Source organism: Cyprinodon tularosa, unplaced genomic scaffold (genome assembly GCF_016077235.1).
Source record: "Cyprinodon tularosa strain WSP-4 unplaced genomic scaffold, ASM1607723v1 ctg341, whole genome shotgun sequence".
NCBI classification, from domain to species: Eukaryota; Metazoa; Chordata; class Actinopteri; order Cyprinodontiformes; family Cyprinodontidae; genus Cyprinodon; species Cyprinodon tularosa.
This window is the reverse complement of record NW_024039054.1, coordinates 506,198-533,521: the sequence shown is the minus strand read 5'-3', so window position 1 is coordinate 533,521 and position 27,324 is coordinate 506,198. Positions and strand designations below refer to the sequence as shown.

General features: G+C 38.8%; 1 protein-coding gene across 3 annotated transcripts in view; it reads right to left on the bottom strand.

Moving 5' to 3' along the window:
- The window catches only part of LOC119789591 (neuronal tyrosine-phosphorylated phosphoinositide-3-kinase adapter 1), a 74,189-nt gene that overhangs the window by 19,663 nt on the left and 27,202 nt on the right, over positions 1-27,324 (bottom strand). For 2 of the 3 annotated variants that reach the window (XM_038294538.1, XM_038294539.1), the window contains one exon: positions 1,612-1,846. In XM_038294538.1, coding sequence (XP_038150466.1) covers positions 1,612-1,799 — 188 coding nt within the window. In that variant the 5' untranslated portion in view covers positions 1,800-1,846. Of the gene's footprint in view, positions 1-1,611; positions 1,849-27,324 lie in introns of all 3 variants that reach the window. The other variant, XM_038294540.1, reaches the window with a different exon arrangement.

Genomic DNA, 27,324 nt, shown 5'->3' with positions numbered 1-27,324 from the left:
TGGATCATATCAGATAGGAAAGAAAAGAAAAATCTAAAACCAGCAACCAGTGCAAAGGAACAGAGGTCATCAGTAATTACATGAATTAAGGTAAGAGATGTTAAAACTGCATCTTAAAATGTTCTATCATGCCTGCAGACAAACTGTAATCAGTTGTTTTTTCAAAGCTATTGTCACTAGAGAAGTCAGAGCCAGACGTCCAAAATCATAAATGTCCTTAGAGGACCTGCTTTTTGGCAGAGGGATAATGGTACCCCTCTGGAGCCTGTCTTAAAAGCCTGTGAGTTTTGCCGGAAGGCCTGGAACCAGAGACTGGATGAAAGCAGCTCCTTCCATGACGGCCTCACAGATCCTACAGCAGTGAGGTCTCACTCAGCCCCCCCAGTACCCCTAGCATCAATAGATATACTACTTATTATTATTTCAGGAAAATGACATAGAATTATTTATTTCTTAGAATCAAATATCTAAATGGTTTTTGATTTCTGATTAGGCAAATAATTTTAAATAAATGTCATTTTACCTGAATGATACTTAATCAAAATTTTGGACTTGTAGTGGTTAATGATTCGAACACATTCAACTTAGTTGTGACTGGTAAAAGCTGAATTATCTTAACATTAAACTCTTCAACATAAAATTTGGTTCTCAAACACAAAACTCATGCCGAAATGTGAATTTCCCTATGATTTATGGTTTTCAACCAACTATACAGAAGAGATTTAGTTTTAGCTTGGTTTCACTACTAAGTTTTTAACAATAATTATCTGTGACCTTGTAAATTCTTCTATTTTAAATTGAATTAGTTGCAATTTTTTTTCCATATATTTGCATAGTTAACGGGCTGTTGAGGATTTGAACTTGATTCACACTTCCATCTGTTGTTTCTAACACAATGCCAGTAGGGGGGAGTGTTCAAAGTTGGCTTTTCTAACATCTTTTCAGCCTCTTTCCCTCTCAGCATGACCCTTTTTTTTAAATGTGCATTTCATTATCGTAAATCACGTTTCCATCCACAGCTAAAGGATAATCTTTCACATTAGAAGCAGGAATAGATGACTGCTCCCAAATGTTCCTGTGACCACACACCTGTGAGGGAATCTCGCTGTGGATCTAAATGAATAAACAGAGAAAAGTCAATGCATCCCACTGTTACACTGTTTTTGTTTGTATTACCTCCTTTTTAAAACTATAGACCTATTCACAAAGGAGACAGCAGAGATTATCTATGTGCTCCTTTTCTCGCCTCAGTAGTAGAGATCAAGTGCTTTTTTGAAAGAGGTTAGTCAAATTGAAGGGTGTGTAAGTCATGTGACAACATGTTATAGTGTGAAATCTATGTTTTTGCCAAAATCTATTTCATATCTAGTTTTATAAAATAGCTTTAGATTTTCCTTTTTATTGGTTTATGCTCAGTCAGCCCTCATATTCTCACATACAGAACATATTAACTTCTCTTTGTGCATTCGTACAAACCTCCTTTGACTTTATGAACTGCACGTCGAATAAGGATTTTGAATTTAAACTCTTTCACACCAACTAAGAGGTTTAAGTTTCCTCCAGCTGAGCCTAGCTGTAATCCCTTACATGCAGCTCTCCTCGTCCACTCACCTCTTCTTACTTCCCTCTTGCTCTCTCTGCCTCCAGTCCAAGCGACTCTTGCGGTACAGCAGGTTCATGTCGCTACAGGATTGCTCCTCCTCGCAGCCTATCACAGCGCAGTGTAGCCGCTTGCTTCGCCTCTCTATGTCACGCAAGAAATGCTCGACTTCCACATCCTGGGCAGAGCCAGAGCTCATGGTACAGGAGAAGACTCAGGAGCGGGCGTGTGCCGAAGGCAGCTCCCCTCTGGAGGAGAAGGAAACAAGAACAATGTTTGATCATTTATGAATTATTAAAAAAAGATGTTCAATAGCTTCCCACGCTGACTGTAGATGCTAAGACTGACAGCTGTTATTCACAGTGTGTGTAAATAACAAAATAAACCCAAACAAACTTGAAAAAGAGATAGTTCATTACAATGCTTATTGTTGCGCATTAAACTTTCCTGTCAGCCATCACAGTGGGGGACAAATGGAGAGGACAAAAGTTGATGTTTTGTTTACTTTGTCTGCAAGTGTATTTATACTTTCATTATTCAGTTATGAATATTTGAGTAAGCATGGTAACTCAGCAGCGGAGCAGCTTTGGCTGCAGGCCCTGGGATGGCCTATCTAAGCTTGCCTGCTAAGCAGACAGTAATGTGGTTTGTCATATGTAGCGCACGCACAGCTTCCCGTTCACGCTAACCCTATGAGAAAACAGGCCTGTTGTGGGGCAGATAATTGAGAGTCCAACCGTGCATTCATGTCAGAGGATGTGAGTTTTAGAGCACAGTTGGTGAAGAAAAGAACAGCTGTCAGCTGATGAAGCATGATGCCAGTGTTTTTCCATCAGAAATAGAAACAGAGTTTGGAGGTGTTTTAGTGAAGGAAAGCAAAGTGTTATCACTGGTTCTCCTTTGTTAAGCTGCGACAAATATGAAACTATATTTGAAATAAGAGGTGATGCTACTCAATTCAATCTTAAGTCAATACGCAGTGGATTTCCCCTTTTATTGCAGTTATCTCCAGAGATTGATAATGCAGATTTTTAAAGGTCTTATTCCAATATATATATTAAATATATATATAATATATATACACTATATTGCCAAAAGTATTTGCTCACCTGCCTTGACTCACATATGAGCTTAAGTGACATCCCGTTCCTAATCCATAGGGTTCAATATGACGTCGGTCCACCCTTTGCAGCTAGAACAGCTTCAACTCTTCTGGGAAGGCTGTCCACAAGGTTTAGGAGTGTGTTTATGGGAATTTTTGACCATTCTTCCAGAAGCGCATTTGTGAGGTCGCACACTGATGTTGGACGAGAAGGCCTGGCTCTCAGTCTCCGCTCTAATTCATCCCAAAGATGTTCTATCGGGTTGAGGTCAGGACTCTGTGCAGGCCAGTCAAGTTCATCCACACCAGACTCTGTCATCCATGTCTTTATGGACCTTGCTTTGTGCACTGGTGCACAGTCATGTTGGAAGAGGAAGGGGCCAGCTCCAAACTGTTCCCACAAAGTTGGGAGCATGGAATTGTCCAAAATGTCTTGGTATGCTGAAGCATTCAGAGTTCCTTTCACTGGAACTAAGGGGCCAAGCCCAGCTCCTGAAAAACAACCCCACACCATAATCCCCCCTCCACCAAACTTTACACTTGGCACAATGCAGTCAGACAAGTACCGTTCTCCTGGCAACCGCCAAACCCAGACCCGTCCATCAGATTGCCAGATGGAGAAGCGCGATTCGTCACTCCAGAGAACGCGTCTCCACTGCTCTAGAGTCCAGTGGCGGCGTGCTTTACACCACCGCATCCGACGCTTTGCATTGCACTTGGTGATGTATGGCTTGGATGCAGCTGCTCGACCATGGAAACCCATTCCATGAAGCTCTCTGCGCACTGTTCTTGAGCTAATCTGAAGGCCACATGAAGTTTGGAGGTCTGTAGTGATTGACTCTGCAGAAAGTTGGCGACCTCTTCGCACTATGCGCGTCAGCATCCGCTGACCCCGCTCCGTCAGTTTACGTGGCCTACCACTTCGTGGCTGAGTTGCTGTCGTTCCCAAACACTTCCATTTTCTTATAATACAGCTGACAGTTGACTGTGGAATATTTAGGAGCGAGGAAATTTCACGACTGGATTTGTTGCACAGGTGGCATCCTATCACAGTTCCACGCTGGGATTCACTGAGCTCCTGAGAGCGACCCATTCTTTCACAAATGTTTGTAAAAACAGTCTGCATGCCTAGGTGCTTGAATTTATACACCTGTGGCCATGGAAGTGATTGGAACACCTGATTCCAATAATTTGGATGGGTGAGCAAATACTTTTGGCAATATAGTGTATATAAAAGTGAAGCAAAGGGCAATGGGCTCCATTTCTTTGAAATCAACTTCCAGTTTTATTGAATGAGGCAGGCACCATGATAAAGCTTATAAGTACAGTAGCTCAGGTTATCCTGAGTTATCTCTATAGTTATACTGCTGTTGGCTTAGGCTACTGGAGGATATAGGGACCACTTTTCCTCTCTCTGCAAATTCTACTTCTACTGTCCAATTTAGCTTTTTTTTTCCAGTTCAGGCTGTAACTTTATGTTTTTTTCTGCTTTTTCTCATCATAGAAACTTCATATGGTCTATTTACATTTGGCTGTAGTCCATCCTGGAGGGAAATAGCTGGGCTGCTGCCATGAACACCTTCGGTGATAGATTTTAGAGTTGGGGCTGTTTACAGCTTTCCCTGTGACTAACTGTATGTGCTCTCTATTATCCTCTTGACTTTAAAAGAGCCAGGTTGTGCTGGAGGTTTCTACTCATTAAAAGGGAGTGTTTTCCTCTCCACTATTGCTGCATGCATGCTTGGTGTGAGGGATTGCTCCAGAGTCAATGACACAATGCAATGTCTGCTGTCTCGACATGTTAGTCCAGGATGTACAAATTCTGCAAAGTCAATTAATGGATGCTATCAGTTTGTGTTCCTTAAACAGAAAACATTAACCAATCGGACTAGGTGATCTGATGTAGGCATAGTGGTTAGAGTAGTGCGCTTGTGCTCTGAGAAGGTTGGAAGTACCCGGTTTGAGGCCCACAACCTGCACTCTGGGTTCCTAAGTAAGACCCTTAACCCCACACTGCTCCCCGGGCGCTGCACAATGGCAGCCCACTGCTCCCCAAGGGGATGGATCAAATGCAGAGGTGAATTTCTCTAGTGTGAGATTGATAAAGTTCAATTTTTGTTATTATTCTGTAACTGTCTCTATATAGTGCTTTGAGATCACATGAATTGAACATTGGTTCAATATAAATAATTGAATCATAGGCAATCTTCAAAGCCTTGAAAATTGTTTAATAAGCTTATGCTGCCCTAAACATTCACACAACTTAACCTCTGACATATCTGTTGAATTTATCAGTCTTCATGATGTAATTCATTCATTGATTTCTTTACAAACCTTTTAGACTTTCATGAAAAGCTGTAATTATAACCATTAAATTACTAGACTATTCACCAACTAAACCTCCTGAACACAGAAGGCTGCATGCAGTTTGTATTTATTAAATATAAGGGAGTGATAAAAAAATATTTTTTCAAGCATTTTTAAAATTCCCTTTAACAAATAATAATAATTAAAAAACTAAACAATAATGCTTAATTTCATTTGCTTTTGTTTTTAATATATTGGTGGGTCCATTTTCAGGAAAAATTGCAGGTCGTGGGGTTCGGCTGCTCATTGTGGGGCACCACGTGGGAAATTGCTGTTTTTGGGTCAGGGATCATGTTTACGACTAAGGTGTGAATTGAGGTTAGGGTTAGGTATGAACCCATAACTGTTAGGGTAAAGGTAAAGGTAATGGATAGGATGTAGAAATTAATGGAAGTCAATGGAAAGCCCCTGCAAAGACAGTGAAACAAGTTTGTGTGTGTGATCTGGTATAAACCCATACCCCAGGGTAAGGTACATACAACAGTAAAAAAGTGGCTGAATTATAACTTCATGGTTGTTTAGTGATAGATTTAAATAACATTAAGAGATAAAAACTAGAGGACTTCCAGATGTTTCAGCAGTGCAGTTACTGTACCTTCCTGATTCAGTAGATCATCAGGACTGTTTAGCTTATATTATCCACCGGCTGAATTCCATATTAAAAAGTAATTAACCCTCAGCCATGCCAACTTTTAAAGATAAAAGCTAAACAATGGAAGTGGAAGCAGCAGGCATTGCTAACCGGGCTGCCTGCATGGCTGTGTGTGATTCTTTTGTCATGGTCCCAGTGTGTCATGCAGTGTGTCAACGTTCCCTCTGCTATTCCTGTCTCCCACAGCCCTGACCACAACCTCGACCACTGCTGCTGCCATGCCTGCTGACTCAATGTTAATTAGGTTAGGGAGCAGCGACTGGAGGTTGGGCTTTCGCTAAGTGTGGCTTTGATTTTGGTTTCTGGGATCTGGCAGCTGAGCCGGCAACCCTACAATTGTTGCATTATACGCTGTGGGTTGCTGTGGAATTAACCAGTTTAGATGAAAGACAGAGCCCTCCATGTTTGCTCTGTAGATGGTTTTCCATTAACTGATTCCTTTCTTATGATAACTCCAAAATGCAGAGGTCACTGTCAGTTTGTACATTAGAGACAAGTAATTTTAGGGGCATCTGCGGGGTCAAGAGTTGCTTGACTTCATCTAAAGGACCAGGAGGCAGATGGTTGACGTGATTCAATCAGCATGCAACACTGCAGACAACTCATTCACTGACAAGAGCAAATACATACACAGGCCAACTACCCTCCTCACATGCTAAACTCACATGCACACATGGTGTGAAGCATCAACAGCATAAGATTCATCGGCTTACAAAAGTGTTCTTATAGCTGCAAATTGTCATATGTTTTCCCACATCAATATGACCCTCAGCATAATTTTGTCCCAATGTCATGGGACGAACTAACGGAGAAAGAAAAAAATGCGGTTATCAGTTCAAATCTGAAAAGTGTGGTGTGCATTTGAATGGATGGTTCTAGACAGGGGCCAACAGGGGCCAGTGCCCCTTTGGAGCAAGCCCTGGTTCATGTTCTTGGCCTCCGATCTGAAGACATAATATTAAATAAAATATAATAAATACATATTATTTGCTCCTACAGGTATTTGCTCCTACAGAAACTGTAATCAAATTCATTTTTTTTTTTTTTCTGTTTTAGTTCAACTTTAATTCAAAATGAAAGTGTTGCAGTTTTAGCTTCAGCCATATTGCAATAGGCAGGGGTTTACCATTAGGCAATACTAGGCAGTTGCCAGGGGCCCCAAGTTTCTGGGGGCCCCATAAAACTCTGTTTACATGTGTAGTTAATAGAACTATTCCTTATTTGTGCACATTAATGCTGTTATGGATAAAAATCCTTTCGCGAAAATTCCATCAGAACGCTTATAATATTAAGTGTGTCTCAGCGCCCCCTCAGTACCCACCATATTGGATCATTCCATTTGCTGCACATGTTCAGAAAAGGTCTAAACAGACAGCATCAAACTATTTGAAAACAAGCTGTGCAAAGAGCAGTGTTGCGAACTTAGCGCTTTTGTCGCTATATTTAGCGACTTTTCAGACTGCTCTAGTACTTTTACTTCAAAAAAGCGCCTAGTGCCAAATCTAGTCACTTCTTTCTGCTACTGCAGACCGAAGTCTGCTCTCCAGAGCAAGTAAATTGGTAACCCCGCCTCCTGCTCTCCTCTATCTTGTCTGCTCTCATGATTCATGCAGCTATTATTTCATACAAATAAAAAAATGGAGAACAGATAAGCAGATCATGGCTTGTCTACGGTGAAAAGAAGGAGTGTGTTATTTACTTTTGCCTTTTTGGAAACACAGGAAGGAGCAATCAGCTAAGTGTGCTTAGTGATTAGAAAAAATCTTTCATTCCTTTTGAGACAGCATGAAAAGTCAGCTGAGTACAAAACATAGAGGAAAACAACAAGAAAGGGGAGAAGAAGAGAGGGACAACACATAGAACAAATAATGTATATCCATTCTATTAAAATTTCTGTGTCTGTATAATGGATCTGTTTTATGTGTTGTCTTCTCAGTTCAGAGGGCCTTCTGCCTGTCCTTGCCTAGGGCCCCAAATTTCCCAAATTTGCCACTGGGTATACAGTAGTATACTGCAGCTCTATAGCCAAAGGGGCAGCTGTGGCTCACTTTAAGGTGAAAAATACTAGTTTGACTTCTTATGGCCAGTAAGTGGTCATATCTATCATGTATTAGATTCAGTTCTGATAAAATACAGTGAAGTTTGAGCTACTAACTGGAGAGGGTGTGGGAAAAAGTAAGAGTAAGAGACTATGTACATTGTTAGGCTTCTATCTTTCACTAATAATGAACTCAACACTTTGAGAAGGTTTAATGTGGACTTTTGCCCTCCAGCCGTCAACGCAGCTGTTGGTCCAGTGGTGCTGCAGCACCATGCTGTGAGTGGTGCAGTAACACCGCTGCGCAGATGGACAGACCGTAGCACCTCCTGACCTTAAAAAGGCCGCACCATATTCAAAATAAACGGCTAATTCCATTGGGTTTGTGAAATTATAGTTTAAATGGCAGAAATTGAAACAAACATATTTTCAAAGGGCTATTTTTTCTATTTTAAATTCATTTAGTTTGCTTTAAGGCACTAGTAGCAGACAAGAACATATTGTACCAGGAGCAACATGTTCATTTATCAAAAGTGCTTCTCCCAGAATTGGTTATGTGTGCATTTGTTAATGTTTGCAGCAATTTAACAGCAAATAATCAGTGAACAAATTAACAATAAAATAACAAAAACAAAGTTTTGTTTAGATATGTTCAAATGATGCAGCTGTTTCTTTTTAACAATGTCCTCATCCTAACCTGTCAAGTGCTATATTTCACAAAAAGGTAAAAATAAGAAAAGGGCAAAGAAAGAGCAGAGAAGAGAGCTAGGATGGAGCAGGCCATTCAGGAGAAGAATGAGCAGCTTGAAACGCACACAGCCGGAGAGCAGGGGATACTGATGCAGCAAGACGGGAGGGGCACGTGGTGAAAAACGGGGAAAGCCGACAAACACAGACTGGAATAAGATTAATATACTCAAGTAAAAAACATATGATCTACACATGATGGAGGGGGAGAGGTCGAAATAAAACAGAGGGACCATGAGGACCAGAATATAAAGAAAGACTGAAAGGCAATCAGACTAAGAATAGGGGGTAGGGAGGTGAAATCAAGCCGCTCACACTGCATGTGCTGTGTGTGGTCTCCTAGCAACACTTGCATTTCTTCCTCCGCCGCTGCATATGTACGACGCAGGACGACAGCCTTGTCTTACGGCATAATCCCTGGGTTACTTTGCAGCAGCTTGGGCTGTACCTGCTCCTTCAGCAGGTACAGGCTGTCTGTTTCAACACTGTCTGTTCCTGAGGCGAAGATGGCATCTGTATTCATCATCCACATTGATGCACACCATGATGATGAGCTGACCTTCACTCTCGCTTTAGCTAGTAAAGATGTGGCAGAATATCAGTAATGCAGGTTATTAAAATGTATATCAGTCCTGTGATCCATTTGTAAACAGTAATATTCAAAAGTCAACAGTATCCCTGACCTCAGTGTATTATCAGGTAAAAAGCAATTATTCAATTATTATTCAGGAGATGTAGGAGTTCCAGTTGCATTTAATGACAGCTCTAATGTGAATATATATGAAATATGAATCTAAACATGAAGAAATTAAACAATTTTTCTTCTTAAAGTTATTTTCCACATCTATTCAAATTTGCTTTCTATATAATACCAAGTTTTTGTTTATAGTGTGTGGACTGGGATAAAGGATACAATATATTGCTTGATCTTGCTCGACATATACCAAATGTAACATATTCCTCTGAAAAAGGAGACATTTGTCTCTTTTTTTGAATTAACGAGATCATTTTTACAAAAATAAATAAAGGCTTTCTGGTTTTTGAATTAACAACATAGTTTTAATAAAATAAACAAAAACATTCTGTTTTGATGAATTAAAAACACAATTTCCATAAAAATAAACTGAAATATTCTATTTTTTTTTTTACTAATAAGATAACTTTTGCAAAAATAAATTAAACATTTTGCTTTTCTAAATTAAAAAAAAGTTAATAAAACTAAATAAAAATGTACTGTTTTTCTGAATTTAGGAGATAATTAAATATAAAAATTATATAAGGGTACTGTTTTTCTAAACTAACGAGATAAACTGAAGAAAAGGGGTGAAACAACCGAGCAACGAGTAGCACACAGGTATGTACACATGTTTTATTCTCTTTAAATTAGAAAAAAAAACATGTTTTGTTCATTTGTTTTAAATAATCTTGGTAATTCAGAAAAACTGTTTTTTTGTTGTTGTTTTTTCTAGGTGAATTCAATACGGTCCATACAAGGGAGTGTACTGAATTAGTTTGATAAATATTTGTTGAATTGTTCATTAAAAGGGTAAAGGTTCCATGCCGTTTGAGGCCCTGATAGAGTTTATCCTGCTGAGTGATTCTTCATCAGTGCAAACAGTTCACCTGCATAATGTTTAAATAAAATTATTGGAATTTGATTAGTGCTTTGTGATTTTAGAAAAGCTATTGCTGTAATGTAAACTTAGCAGCAGTGGCGCATATGTGTTGTAAATACAGCTGATAAAATCAGAAGCAATCTGGCTAAGTGGGAGATAAAATTGGAAGCTGAAGTATCAGATGGACAGACAGTATGGATAGAATTTTGTTCAATTCTCTTGCAAGCAAAGAACACGTTTTAGAAACTTACATTTAAAAAAGAAAAATGCAACCCAGAAATTAAACTTTGAAAAACTTCTTAATAAAAAGAAAATTCTTAATAGTAATTTTGCGATCAGAGAATTAATCTTTTCAATTTTCTTTAATTTTCATTCAATTTTTTAATATTTTCTGTTACATTTTTTTTTTTCTCATTTCTCTTTTTCAGATTGAGTTTACTTTCAAATTACATTTCAGATTAAATTCTCTTCACTTCAAGGTCAATACCAATGCTCACTCTTGACCTATAAAAAGAATGTTGTTGCTAACATTTAAGCTGGCCAATAGAAACTTGTCTTCACTCCTGATTCCAGAGGAAAGCCCGCCCCCATGAGGGGGAAGTTTTTTCAATATAAATGGAATAAAAAAAAAAATTTAATTATGAATTTTAATTAAACTGTTAGTGGCGAAAACATGTAAAAAATATACAATATATGTACATACACATTTAATTATAAATAAATAAAAAAATAAATATATATATATATATTTCACTAAGATTTTAATCTTACAATGAAGATGTGCTGCTGTTGTGGAGGGGTTATTCTTTCAACAAATGGTTTTTTAGAGTCTGTGTGCAATGACTCTAGGTAAAGATTGGATTAATTTAACATATTAGTTTAAGACTATTTTAATAATTGATAAACATAACAAATCAGGGCTGATCACGATTAAGCATTTAAGCCTTAAAGGTGTCTATTTCATAAAATTGTCTGATTTTTAAAGATGATTATCATGTTGAAATACCAATATTGCTAAAGATTCGTTGATAATAGTACTTTAGGGGTTAATATGAGTCAACAAAATGCTCAGAAACTTCATTCCACTGGAAGGAAGGAGAGTATGACCAATATTTTAATATTCTAAAAAATATGGTCTTTGATCAAGATGACAGCTGTTGTTTTGTTCCTTGTTTTCTTACTTTTTCTTGTTTTCTTACTTAATTCTTACTTCTGTGCCTTGTGACGAACACACCCTCCCTGACAACTGGTTTGATGCTACAGGATTCAGCATGTGTGCCTGGGCTTTAGGGCATACTGTGATCACCTGAGCTCAGTGATCCCCCAATAAAATCACCCTCAGACACCTATTTTATGGATTCAATAAGGGAATCTTTGAATCCCACTGCATCAAACAACTGCACTCTGAATTTTAGCTTCAGCATGTGACACTTGGCTCACCACAGTTTCATTCATGGCAGTTTTCACACAAAATTAGGTCAACAATAAAAGTCTTTTAAATTAGTTTTGCTATAATGTTGTGTCCTGTCTCCCTTCTGTTGTTATGGTTTCTAGGCAGTCAGAACAACCTTGTTCCAAAAACTGCAAGGATTTCTCACACTTTGTGCTGCAATTATACAGTATCTCACTGTTTTGACTTTATGTTCCTAAAGTCTGGCTCTGATCCAGTAGCTGGGAAGAAACAGAAGTTTCTCATCCTTTAATGCTAATCAGACTGTGCGGTTATGGTTTGCCCTTGGGGGAAATCTGAGGGAAACTTAAAATCCAAAGTTCCACCTGTGAAGAAAGTGACTGTAATAGCAATACAAGGAAACAGCTAACAGTTAAAGCAGCTCCTTTACCAATGATTACAGTAAGACATTATTTACTGCTTTTTGCTCATTTATTATAAAACTCTGGCAAGCATATGGAGCCAAGCCAACTATTACATAACCAAGCTTTTGGTAGATTCTGAGGAGAAGTTATTCACCTCAGACTTTCTGCTATGCTGTATACACAGCAAAAACTAAAATCCAAGATATTCAATATTTCTTGAAATAAGTGGGGTTTTTTTCCCTTGACTTGTGCAGGTAAGTTAGACAATTTACCAATGGAATAAAATGGTTTAGAATTTAGACAATAAAACAGAAGAACAATAATAATGACTAGTTTAAGGGCAGAAGTACTAAATATATGAAGTCAGAATTCTGCTAAAGGGGGCACACACATTCTTAACAATAATATGAGCATTTTCATTTAAAACACAACTACCCCACCTTGCATTTTGATCATTTTATGCATGAAGATTTAAAACCATGAGGTCTCCAATAGATAACAAGCATGAGTGGAGGGTCATTCTCTGGACTCTCTTGCTTTTTATGCATTTGGACCTGTTTCTCAGCACCCATATCAAATTTTGTCACACTAAGTGTGGAACAAGCAAGAGAAAAAAATGCCTCTGATTGGCTACTTTTCAGGAGATCCCGCCTCTTGTGTCGTTACTGCTTTCTTCCTGGTTGTGGCTAGTTGACTAAGTAAAGCATCTTCAAGCTTGGCTAACGTTCCTTCAGAAAAGGAAGAAGACGAACACAAAACAAACAAATGAATGTTGACGATGATTTTCTGGTTACACAATGATGCTTGTATAATCGGAATCTGGTCTAGCTAAAAAACAAACTGGAACAGATCGGCCTGCATTTAAAATCTCCAAAATAAGCAAGCTGATGGAAACACCGCTTCTCTTTAAAGTTAAATACTCCATTGGTTAACGATTAATGGATCAGTTGTTCTCATACCTACTGTTGCTGAATGTGGTTATCACTTTATTGGGTCAATATTAAAAGCACACTGCAGACTTTGTGACCTAAAGTGTTGATGCATATGAGTTATTTTAAAAGATTCCTCAGGTCAATATATAGCTCTTCACACAATCAATGATACGAGCAGGCCTCCCCTCTTGAAATACCGCCTATGTAAGTTTTGAGAAGACGGACCGTCATTGGCCAGGTCATGTGACCTGGAAGAACATATCGATTGATGGCCACAGGCTCTATATAGTCATGGAGTACTGCTCATGGCTGAGGCAAGGAAAAAGTTTTAACCTTCTGAGAAGGCTAAAAAGAGAAAACGTGAAAGGGATTGTGCGTGACGAAACACAAGAGATGATCATTGAAAGGAGTTTAATTAATTGATTGATTGGTTGATTGACTTTATTGATTTCACAGTGGATAAATTTACTTGATACATCAGCTCAAATAGTCAAGAGTTTGTTCGTTGGTGCAGGCTGAAAGAAGATGCTGGATCTAAAAAATATTCTCTTTTCTCAACTTCATTATTAGCCTAGTAAGTTAACACTTTGCATCTAGTATACGGTCATATATCTTTATTATTTCTGATGTTCGGTAGAAGCAAAATAGGGCATAGAAAGCTAGCAGGCTACAAACAAAAGCTAATTGAGGTGCCCATTTTGATGTAGTGGAGCTCCACCGCGTAGCGCGGTCCGGCCTGCCCCGGCGGTGCTCTCCAGAGAGCAGCAGCGTTTCTCAAGCACTCCGAGCTGAACCTAGACGCCTAGCGCGGCCCCTAATCAAAAGACACAAAAGACTGGCCGGCTGACTGTTTGTTGACTTTTGCGACAGTGCTGCAGTGATTGTGGCTACTAGGAACGTGAAAAGTTATAGGTCTAGCACCCCTAGTGACCAAAAATTACACGGTGTGCCTTTAATAACAGTCAAAACTGAAAGCTGCACTATGAAAACATTTAACTGGGAATTCCCCACTAGCAAGGTCTAGTCAACTCTAAAAAGGGTTATTAGGAAATAAAACTGCACTTCAGAATTTTGCTCAAAGTTTAAAAATTCTTCCAGTTACAATCCTGTGGCATGACTGGAAACCCTATAATAACAAGGATAACATATTGAATACATTTGTTTTGTGTACAATCAGATGCATGCAGTGGACAGAAAATTATCTTTCAAATTACTTTAGAAAGCCTTCAGACAAGTCATCAGTGCCAGATTATTTCGAGCCATTGGTGAGACTTATTTTAGTGTTCCCTTCTTCTGATTACCTGATCCTGACCTGTTATGCTTCTCGACCTCTGAGCCTGCCTGTTCCTGTCTGATCTATTTGACTGACCTGTCTTGTGATTCTTGCCAGATCTCTTCCTATTTTTGCACCGTACCTGGAACTGTGACCCGACTCCATCCTGGATTCTCCCTCTGGCCTCATTGTATCTCTGACCTCCTGGCTCTTACAATCAAGCACATCTCCAACATCGGGTTTGGCATTGCCATTTGGATTATCCTGCCTATATTCGTCTGCTCGGTTTTGATCTACTACCTGTCCTCCAACCACCAACACATTAGCGTCTGGTACTCTCTGTGCGGTGACCTCCGCACCGTGTTGGCAGCCGGCCAGCTGGAACCATCTTCCCCCTCTTGTTTAGACTGAACTATAAGACCAGGTTAGAGACTCACAGCTTCATTATCATCCACCTCCAGAAAGAAGTGGTCACTAAAGCTGGGCATATACTGTACGATTTTTCGAGCTGATTTTCCAGTCGTGCGAGAACTTTTTCAAGTGGGCCGAGTTTCAGCTTCCTTGTGCGTCCTGTGTTGTGCAGTATACAGGAGGTAATGAGGGGCGATTAGCCTCTCGCGACCACCTTCCGATCAAAAATCGTAAGGTCAGGAGAAAATCAAACAAATTTCAAATTCAGTCGGCCGTGGTAAGGTGTCTATGGACAAATCTTGCTGTTAAAGCAGAGCTAGCTGATTTACCTTGCGCACGTGCAAACAAGGGAATTCTTCTTGTTCTTCTTCCAGATTTACGAGTCCGACCAGCGGCATCTTTCAGCGCTGAGTCCAACGCATGGTTTTTTGGACGTGCAGTGTGAGCAGGGAGATCGCATCAGATGGTCGGGGCGCACAGTGTGAGAACATGTATCGTGAGCTGTGAACTTTTCAACCCTGCGGTTCCGATGTATAGTTTAAGCTAGAGATGCATGCAACAACTGAAAATATTGTACGGTGTATGCCCGGCCTAACCTGCTGTCTCCACCCCAGAGGTCCCTGCCTTAAGGGCCCTTTATATTCCTGCAGTAGTGTGACTGAGTGAGCTTGTCGCAGGTATGACGCAGATATTTTTGACTTATGCCCAATTTTGAAGCGTTGTCTGTACTATGTTATTCAACGGCACAAAGCAAGAGGGTCAATCACAAACTAGTTGTGGGTCTAGATATGGCCGAAGCGGTGAGGAAGTGAAAAAGGAAGTGAAAAAGCGCAATGGGCAAGTTTGTGCGACAATGAAGGGACATGAAAAAGAGCAGGAATCCAGGCGAAAAAGGGTCCCAGCGTTCTTGCGCACCTCGCTCTTCTAGCTGGTCCATCTTAATGAGTCGTTTTCCATCATGGCGGTCATACCAACAAAACAAGCCGGTAAGGTACCAAACAGGAAATGCGCTTAGTGTAGAGCAAATGTAGATTTGACCAATCAGAGGTCTCCTGTCTGCGGTCACCTACAATTTTGGACAGGAGCATTAGATCGTCTGTGGCGGGGGCATACCTGCGTTACCTAGGACACTACTACCTGGTTTCTAAGCATAAACCAGCCTTCAGACACTGCTCACTCCAATTCTGCTTTCAACAGTGTTGGGCACGTTACTTTGAAAAAGTAATTAGTTATAGTTACTAGTTACTTATCCCAAAAAGTAACTGAGTTACTAACTGAGTTACTCCACAATAAAAGTAACTAGTTACTAGTAAAAGTAACTATTGCGTTACTTTTGCGTTTATCGCCCCCGTAACCCTCACCACCCGGCCCCCACCTTCTCGCGGTGTGTTTCCAAAGCCAGCTGAATAGAGTGGATGACAAAGACAAGAACCTGCAGAGAGTTTAGCATTTATTGCAACTTAACGTAAATGACATCAGGGGGGAACGCAAGGTGAAGTTTTTTAACAGGGCATTCAGATCTGGTGAAATTAATAACTGGGGATGTCTAATTCTGAAATCCTGTGTGTTTGGGTTGTTATAGATACTGCAACATCTATCTATCTATCTATCTATCTATCTATCTATCTATCTATCTATCTATCTATCTATCTATCTATCTATCTATCTATATGTATACTCTGCTTGTGACATAAAATATGGATCTCCATCCCTGCCACAAAGGCCATCAAATAATGTTTAAAATAAAAAATACAGTAGGTTGAAAAGGCAGAGTATCCATCCATCCATCCATCCATCCATCCATCCATCCATCCATCCATCCATCCATCCATCCATCCATCCATCCATCCATCCATCCATCCATCCATCCATCCAGATTTCTCCCTTTCATTTGATCGTTCACGCTCTCCATAGTTCTCCTGTGGCGCGAGCACAGGGCGACTGTTGCGCGCCTTTAGCGAGCATGTGCGTTTCCTGTCGCTTGCGCGATGAATCGTGCCGCCTGCGCTGTGAGGAGATGCAGGGGAAACCGTATGTGATGGGGAAACGCAGCTCGACGTAACACCGATATTTCCATCAGGAAAACGCTGTTTTGCTGCTGGAGTCATCATCACTCTCCATCTCTCTGTGTGTGCTGTACGTTAACACCCACCAGCAGAAACACCCACCTATTCAACTGACAGACGGAATCTCACTATTCATCAGCCATTCTCATCCTCCCCTCTCTCATGACAAGGCGCGCACCTCTGGATGACCTAAAAAATTATCCTTAATATCTCTTAAACAAAAGTAGCACAAACAATATTTTTTTCTGCACAAATCTGCACTTAACGTTGCACTAACCATTCAGTCTATTTGCAGAGTTTTTTGACGTGGGGTGTCAGCTTCATGCAGCTGCGCACGAGTCCTATCATGAAAAAAGGTTCATTGTGCGACCTGAGTAACGCGCAGTAACGGGGTGTCTTCAATGGTAACTGCGTTATAGTTACAGTCAAAGTAATTAGTTAGATTACTCGTTACTAAAACAAGGTAACGGCGTTAGTAACGTTACTTTCAACGCCGTTAGTCCCATCACTGGCTTTCAATAAACATTTTGAGAAATGTAACGTTTCTTACATTTGTATTTGTGGACCAAATCATGCATAATTCTGGAAAATTATGCAAAATGTTTGTAATATGATAGAAAAATACATGTTAGCAGTTAGCATGGTAGATTGGGAAGGCTTTTTTGGAATTCATTGAACCAAGTTGTAACAATTCTGAGAACTACAGTATATTACAGTTAGTGTCTCTGTTAATTGGAAATTGTGTTTCAGAAATTTCATGAATCAGTTTGTTTGTTTTTTTATTCAGTAGCCTAATAGGCTCCTATAGTGTTATATCTAATTAACAAGTTTAGTTTCTTTTTTGACAATTCAATCAGTGTTTAAAGGTGGAGGATGCTGTTTTTCCAGGTGGATCATAAAATAGGTGGTTCTCCTAATTGTCAATTATACTGGTGATATGTTTATGTAAGGTCATCTTACGTGCTCAGGGGTGAGTCTGACATAGTGGAAAAATTGCAAATATTTTTTTGGAAAGTAAGCTTGTATGAGCGATGCAAACAGCAACATTTAAACAAAGCGGGCACAAGGAGAAATGGGCTTGTGTATGCTCCCGCACATGTTTAATATGTGTTCCCTCTCAGCAGTGGGTACAGGGTTGTGCATGTGCCTTTTTTTTTTTTTAAGTGGAGAGGCCGGGTCTTTTTCAAAAATTTGCGAAATTTCACCATTTTACCTTAAATACAGCAAAAACAATAATTTATATACCGGTATATATAAAAAAAAGTGTACTATTTTTATTTGTTGATTGATCAATACGTTTAATGCAACTTTGGATTAATTCATTAATTGATAACTTACTTCCCTAATCTGCATTAATAAATGGAGCAAAGAAGCAAAAGCAGACACAGGACTTTCAAACAGTGCCGTAAAGGTACATATGAATCTTTAAAAGTAAAAGAGAACAAAAGGAGACAGGAAGCAATGAAGGGTAAGGCACTTCTGGTAAAAAAAAAATCCGATCTTGGTCAAGAGAAGGATGCTGGCTCAGTGAAGCGTGTGCAGCTGCAGAGAGGAGCTTTTCCCCTCATGCACAAATGTGAGCATTAAGGAGTTCCTCAGCCCTCATGCTTTCCCTGCAGCGCCATATACATTGCTGTGTCTGGGTTTCAGCTGCCAGATGAAAGAAAAAAAACACAAAAAAGACAAACAAATGATTAACCGTTTCTCTCTGTATCACGTGACATCTCCGGTTTGTTGCTTTGTTTTTCTCTAAGAGGGGCTACTGGCAATTTTTTACTTATCATCGTATAAAGGCAGAGTGGACGCTGTACACATACTAAACATCCCCACACGTGGCTCTTTTTTCTGTTCACATGTCATTCACAGGCCTGCCTCTTTCCTCTGATACGATAAACAACAGCATGAAAAAAGAAGTGGAGCATCCTTAAGCCGCTCTGTGCTCACATGTGCTAAGTGCAGCAGGTCACCTTGGTGAATGCAGCTTCTATGAGAAAGGGTATGAAGGTGAGGGCAAGCCAAGGTGGGAAACCAGGGAGATCACTGACACTCCGGGTTCCTTGACCAAACACAGAGATTACACTTTCATTACTTCCATACAAAGACCTCATTACATTGTCTTTCTCCTGTTTTCACTCTATTGGTAATCAAATATAGCTGCTTCCTGCAGCTTTTCACGTTATGTACTAAGGATGAGCCATGCTTGGTACAAGTGTTGACTTATGCTCACTCGGGGTGGAAGAAATATGTGCATGTCTGCGACAAAACTGAGCCTTTCAGGGAGTTTCAGAGTCTTTGTCCTGGTTGCACGGGGGCATGCACAATCAGGAAAAGCTATTTGGAGGATATTTTTGGTAGCAGTCAATGAAAGATTTAACGACCACTCAATTTGTACAACGCTAAGTGAGGGGACTCCAAGCATATGTATATTTGAGTGAATTTCTTTGGGTCTTCCTTTTGTTTCATATGTAGTTAAGCAACAAAAAAAAAGCTTTTGAGTTTTATCTCTTAAACAACAACAACAACAAAAAAGTCTCAGTCTTGTCATTTTCATGACGTTCCATCGCGCTCAGATACAAAAAGGTTCAGATTAGGGATTTTCATACAGGATCAAGTGGAACAAAGCATTTGGTGATAATAATCAAAGTCACAGATTTCCTTCAGCTTCTAAATGATCTGTAAATGCAATCCATTACAGTAAGGTTTCAGTGTTTGCAAAAGTATTCACACCACATACCGGATGAATGCAAACTTCTGCTAGAAGATACGCAGATGGGGTAAGATAATTTGTGCCAAAGAATTTTTGAGTTTGCAAACACTGAGCAGAATAAACTCCTTCAGTAAATACATTTTGAATGACAGATTCATGGTATCACACTGTCTAAATGTTAGGACTTACATTTTTCAACTGTAAGTCTCTCTGTATAGGGTTGGATAACTTTCAATAAAAGCTTATGCATAGGTGTCTGAATTTTATATGTAAGTCAATAAATGTGAATAAATTGAAACTACAGTGTGTAAGATTTATCTCCATCTAGTCGTAGTGAAGTATTGGAATCGCCTTTAATTCTTTCTGAATGGAGGGGATACCTTAACCTCTGCCAAACTCGTCAAATCAGCTAAAATAAAAGATAAAACACAGAACATTTATCTGAAAATAGGACAGAAAGAAGCCTACGCTCATTACCTGCTATGACTTCTGTCAAGAACATAACAGCAGCTGATAGACTGTTGCATTGGAGCTCATCCCATGTAACAAACTAGCACTCTCTAAAATAAACTTCCCTAATGTATAAAATCACATTACCTGGTAAAATTACATTACCTGGTAAAAATTACATTACCTGTTCTGATGGTATGTTATTACACTTCTATGGGGAGTGGTGACATAGTGGTTAGGGCATAGAGCTTGGAATCCTGAGGTTGTGAGTTTGAAACCCACTCCCACAGACTGCCACTCTGGGTCCCTGAGCAAAGACTCTTAACCCCACACTGCTCCCTGGGCGCCGCACAATGGCAGCCCACTGCTTCCCAAGGGGATTGGTTGTATTCAGAGAGTTAATTTCATTGAGCTGTACTTGTGACACTGTATTGACAATAAAAAATAAACGCTGGAAAAAACATTTACGCAGAATATGTATTTATTAATGCAATATTTTATTTTTTGATGAAAAAGAAAAAACATTTCTTATACACTGCCCCTTTAAGATTTGTATTTCTTACTTGTCAATTCATACATACATGTGACATTGGATGTTTCCTTTGTGAAAATAACAATTTAGAAGTGAGAACTTTGTAAACCTTCAAGTAAAAATCAAAAATCTACAGAAAGAAGTCACAAATGTACAAGTATGAAACTACAACCCCTGATGAAGCTGTTAAACTTCTTACCAGTTGGTGGTGGTAATGCACCTGAAAGTTGTTCACCAACATATGAAAACGGAGGCTGAATCCCAAACCGGGCCCTAAAAACCAACGCTAAGCACTAATCCTACGTTTGTGCGTTCCCGTGGAAGGTCTGCCACACTAAGGACCTTCCCAAACCACTTAGTGGGTAGGGCGAATGGACCGTTCAGCCTTTGAATAGCAAGTCCGCGGCTGAATTTCAAACCATCCCGTAACCATTAACCCTTAACAATCAAGTGTCCCTCCCAATTAAGTCACACTCACCGCTGTATCTTAATTTAAGGTAGGGGGGTATAAACCAGAATGGGATGGTCTCTTTCCTCCAATGGAAAAGCAAAGCAGTCGTAACTATGGCAACACGCTAACGTCCCATGTGCGTGACTGCAGCTCTGTGGTGCAGGGTGACATAAAATCAAACATTTGGCCCTTTCTTATAACCAATATATATACGGTCAGTTAAAACGTTCACAGAGGATCTTCCCTTTCGGAATTATTATGTTTTTCTTATACCTAACTTAGGATTTTCTGTCAGTGTGATGAAGATGCAGCAACCCAGCGGTCCACTCGCCCTACCCAATACGTGGTTTAGGACGGCCCTTAATGTGGCAGATGCTCTGCGGGAATACCCAAACACAGGGTTGGTGCATAGGGGCTAGTTTGGGATTCACCCTCTGTCTTTGTCTTCTGCATTTTCTTTTTAAAATGTTTGGCGAAAAAAAAGCCCTTCAGATGTATAACCGCCACCAACTGGTAAGGAGTGTAACTGATTTGTTCTTGTAAAATATAATTTCTAGTTGTAGTTTTTTGAAAATGTAACTGCTAAGATATAATCAATTAGATAAAATAACTTCTAAGTCAAATATATGTATGGCTGACAAAGAGAAACAAGCACAAATCTTTGCTCTACATGTTTATTGACTTACATTTACAAATTCAGGAACATATGTATATAGATTTTTTTTTACTGACCATTATCTTGCCCCAAACAAAACACTTATTTACTGCCTTATCATTATTATATCAAAACAATCCAAGCAGATATTACTGGATGCTAACCTATATCATGAGGTGTAAAACCTCTTTGAAAAGCCCAAAGCACAATATCCTGCAGCACCAGGCTGTCCTTGCCACAACATGACAAACCTCATAAACTATTCAGCAACAATTAGGCAAAGTCCAACAGCCTAAAGCGAAACAGGAGTCAGATGAACATCCCAGTGCGCTTAACATCTGATTTGCTTACAGCTGTTCTTTGTGGGCTTGACTCGCATCTTGCAGAGAAGGCACAAGCAAAACAAAACATAACATGCCTTAGAAGGCTTTATTTGGAGGGGAATAATCAGCTGTCTTTCTTTGAAAGGGACACTATACAAAAAAAAAAAAGCAAGGCTCATGTTAGGATTACTTAGCAAAATATGTTTTTAGACCTGCTGAATGGTTGTTTTTGCTGAGTGTTTTTTAAACCATACATTAAAACCTAGTTCAATTAACTTTTTTTTTTTTTTCTAACAAACTACTGGGAGCACTGCACTGTCGCAAAATTAACCAGCCTCCCTCAGTGTTTTTGAATCTGATAGCCGACCACTTTTGACCAGCAGATTAAGAAGTAATGGAGTTACCGTAAACAGTAGCGGGTCTAGAGTAAATTCATCAGGGGAGTCAGGGTGGGGTCAGTGTTTTTTTTATCGGGGCTCCAAACAAAAGATTTAGCCAAAAAAAGAATTTAAAAAAAAGTTTATTGTTTGAAATATTAACTGAGCTAAAGAGCCATTCCCGGCTCTGGAAACCTCAGACATATCAGATCAAACCAGTGATCATATCTCAGTATGACTGAAGCTAAAAGTGCAACAACTTCATTTATGAATACAATTTTTGTTAAAATAATAAAATGCAATTTTGGATAGGGACTTTAGGAACTTTTCAGTTGCGGTTTCTGTGCTAGAGTGCTTCATAACAGGAAATGTATGTATTTAGCACATTGGGGGCTAGGACAGGGGCCAGGACAAAATCTACAGGGACCCTGGCCCCTGTTGGCCCCTGTCTACAACCACCCATGCTTGTAGCCGAGGCAAGAATTACCCCTCTAGACTAAATCCTACATCAGAGAACCAAACATGTCTGATATGGTACAGGTCAGGTCTGCTTTGTTGCCTAACACATTTTGGCTTAGTTAGTTTAAAGGGAGCTCAGACTGCCGTTAATTGGATCTCTGGATCACATTCAGAGACAGATTCCACCCTCTAAATCTACAGAGCAACGTTCTGTGCTGAGTGCTGAACGCTGACCTGAAAAAACATTTAATGTATCTCAAATTAAGTCTGGCAGGCCTGGTACGGGGCCCAACTGACACCTGCTAATATTTATATAATTATAGATATGGCCAAAACATAGTTACATGGTGTTTCATCCACACACCTTTCAAATGGGGCTTTCAAATTTCTAAAACATGTTTAAAAATAAATTTTTCACAAATACTTTTTGCTTTATAGCTGTGTAAACAAATAAAATGAGATTTAGAATTCCACCTGACATGTGTGACTCTGCAGGATTAATGTACCAACAGCTATTAATTTTTAGCCACACCCCTTAATGAACGGCGTCACTGGAAACTAGAGCCTCAGACCTTTCCAAGGAGGGGTCCTAATTTCAGTGTGCGGGGGCCCGGTCCTCCTACCGTCCCCAACACTTACTCTCTGGCCAAAGCACCTACCTGTGACAGTAAATAACTCAATGAGCTCAAAAAGTAATACAATGTTAACCACGTAAATGATGCATGCAGTATATATAGGCCTTCCTTGACATGCACATCCTTGTGACAGTTGGCCTATGGTGTAATTGATCTATTTCTTCAAACTGTAAAATCCTTGCAACAAACTAAATTATAATAAAACTAAAATACTTTCTTTAAATCAAACTATGATGTTCCTCTTATATTTGGCGAATTCATGTTTGAATAGTTTGCAAAAATATGTTGTGGCGAAAAACCATAAGTGGAAAAATGCCAGGGCCGAAAATCGTTCCCAGTTCAAGCCTGATTTCAGGTGAAGGTCTCCAATAATTTAAATCAGCATATTTGTCTGACCAGATACCATTTCATGATTGGAAAAATGCATTTTTGCACTTTTGGCATTGTGCCCAACATTTCCGCCTAACACACTGCCCACTAAAAGCCTTGTGGACCAAATTTGCTTGAGTTATAGTCAAGATGTGGAGCTATAAAGTCTGAGGATTGATACAGAGTTTTAAATGGGGTTTCATTGTGTTTTTCAGTGTTTATTATAATACAAAATAAAAAAAAATATGTGAAATATTTTTACTTTTTTCTTTGTTTAATCACCTATAAATCATACATGGTGACATTTAAAATAGTGGTTCCACCTGAAAAATATTCCTCAGTGCCTTTCTGTCACATAAATACAAACTATTGCATTTCCAATTTATAGTTTGGGAGCTGTACTTGCTTTACTTCACATGTAATTTTATGCTGAATTTGCTCCTAAGACCCTCTGGGCTTTAGGGGTTAAACTAATACTTGGGTAAATAGTTACACAGAATTGCTTTACAATTCAATACAATACAATAAAAAATTTTATCAAAATCTAAAACACACCATTTCTGGCCTCATGAATGCAGCTAAATCAGAATATATTAAACTATATATTTTTAAAGTTGGATTTATTAATATATTGTTAATATATTAATATACCCTGCTATTGTACTGGGTTTGGTTGAAATAATCTATTAAAGCTGAATACATTTTGCTGTTTCTCAACTTCAATGGCTTTGAATTCTCTGTTGAAGAGAAGAAATATATTTTTCAAGAGTTGCAGGTTGATCACATTTTTTATTCTTTTGTTTCAAACAAGCTCAATTACTCTGAGTTGTATGCCTCCTGTTGCATTTGTCAAATTGCTTCTCTTTAAACAGGGAAGGTGATTTCACCAGCGTTGGTGTGATTAGCAAAGCCAGGTAGGCTAAGAGTGGTTGTTGAACAGTGGAATCAGCCTCCTCCTCCTCCGGCTCCAAAATCCCCCGCTGATCGGGTCATAGCGTAGGCTGCCTAGGATAAGCACACGCATGCCCACACACAGCTCTCCCACCTATTTCTTTTCTTTCTCCTGGACCGTTTAATTCAGCACAACACTGTTCACCAGGATTTTAGCAACTGACTTTGGAGTTATTTTAAATACCATACAGCAGCATGTTTGTAGAGAATGAAAGCGAACAGAGAAGAAAGTCTACGGTTCGGACGTTACATCTTCTATATTTGCAAGCTGTAAATATAGAGGGTTGTATCTCTAAGACTTTTTAAAATGCAGTTATTTGAGAGATTGAAACGTATTGGTAACATTATTCATGGCTTTCAAAATTTTTAAAACAGCGAAATGTGAAAGTGTGATTTTAATTCTCTGCCAGCAGAGCTTTACCTCAAAGGGAATCTGTCTCTACCAACTTTTCTTACCCACAGACGGACATTTTTGTCCATTCCTCTTTCAAAAAGAACCCAATACATTAATAGATTTAGCTCTGGACTTTGACTAGGCCATCTCAGTAAATTAGTTTAGTTAAAGCGCTATATTGTATGGGGGGGATTTGTTCCATTATTGTTTCAACAAAGAAACTGGTCTTGTAAATGGAAGTTTGAAATAAACAAAATGCAATCCAGAAATGAAACTTTTACCAGATTACAGCAAAACTGGGATAGACAAAATGACTGATGGATATTTTAAATGTAAATTATACAGCTGAGTAAAATAAAACTATTCTTTTCAAACAATTTCTACCCAATTTTATATATGCTTAAATAATATATATATATATATATATATATATATATATATATATATATATATATATATATATATATATATATATATATATATTTTTTTTTTTTTTTTTTACAGATTTGATATTTTTACATTTTATTTGTCAAATTTCTCTTTTCAGATTGCCCTTTACGCATTGTATTCTTTTCACCTCTGTGGGTGAACATTCCTCTGAAGTCAGAAGCCTTTCTATTGGTTTCCATGGACATTAGCAACAGTATTAGTGGTCAAGAGGAAGTCTTTGTATTGGACTTAATGATGGAAAGAAAGTAATTTGTAGAACATCATTTTAAAAGAACATCATTTGAAAAACTCAATCTGAAAAAGAGAAATAGAAACATATTATTTCACAATGTAAATTTGGTTAAAAAATATATAACGTTTAAAAAAAAAATTTTATTCTCAAAACCATTTTTATAAAATTTTTCAAAGTTTTTATTGCTTGACTGTATTTTTTTCAAATTTCCAGAATGTGTTCTTTGCTTGCAGCAATAATGGAACAAAACTCACTCCATAGCCTTCTTAATTCATTCTATGTTAATACTATTTTTTTTATTTAGGTTGGTTCCTACTTCGCTCCTCCACCATTCATCAGCTACATCAAGTCCCTGATTAGTTGTTATGACCTGACAAGACAGAAAACTTCCATCCATTCCAGGTGTCATGTTCCACCCGTGTCACTTTGTGTCGCTTTGCTCTGCTACATAGGGATAACATGTAAAACTGTTGCTCTGGTTGACAAAAATGTGTTTGATGAGAACATACCTTTTGTCTCATTTGTTACTTTAAAAAAGATCTGAGAATAAGTAAGAGTGTGTTAAGATAAGTCAATAAGTTGAGCAGATAAATAAGATGATCCACCAGTGGAATTAGTACTTTTTTTGCCCTTAAATAAGATAATTAGATATATGCCGTTGTTTTTTTTTATGGTAAATGTACATCATCTTATGCAATTAGCAAGCTGTCTAACTTACCAACTCGAATGAAGGAAAAATACAGTTATTTAAAGAACAATGCAGTGGGGTACTGATTGCAAACTAAAAACAGGAATTCTTATGTTGGGAATTTTAGCAATGGCATTATAGAAATATATAAAGATTTGGTTTCTGATTAGAATAATGTTACAATGTTTTCTATGTCTTTTGTTATTTTGACTATGTGGTAAAAGTTTTTAAAATATCTGATGGTGACCTCAGTCCTCTATGAGAGGCCTTTAAGGACCCTTGCTCCAAGCTAAGATGCAGGAGCAGCAGTGAAAGGACAACTTTTATTGGCCCCTACATGTGTGAGTAACAGGTTCTCAGCCTGGGGTCTCACTCAAGCAATCCGTTTTCCTGTCACTCGGTTGTTGAGGGAACTGATGGCATGAAATAAAAAAAGACAGTAACGGGGTTAAATGGCAGGTGATAGCAGATTACATACATCAAAGTATTCAACAGCGTTTACTATAATGGGAGGTTTATAGTAAACGCTGGCCTAAAAAGTTAAAAGCAGAGCTACAATGTCCAGAGAAAACCATGCGCTGCTTTGTGTGGAGTTACCACATGAAAACCCAATAAATTAAACCAAAGTTTGAGGAAACCTTAAATGTACACAGTCATGTTATATGACATTTTCTCAAGGAAGGTGGATGTGGCTGTGGACCCGAACGCAGAGTAGAAGGAGGCAAAGATAAGTTTTTGCTGATTTAAGCCAACAGAAGCAAAATCTAATAACAATTAGAGAAAAAAAAACAGGAGACGCCAGGGGAGAAAAACAACAAACAGCAAAGTTACAATAAGAAACCAGCACTGAGGAACTCTACAGAAGATGTATATAAAGCTGGGCATACACTGTACGATATTTTTAATCCTTGCAAGCAGCTACCGCTCAAACTGTAAGACGAAACCGCAGGGTTAAAAAGTTCACAGCTCACAATGTATGTTCTTAAACCGTGTGGCGCGACGCTCTGATGCAATATACCTGCTCTCACTGCA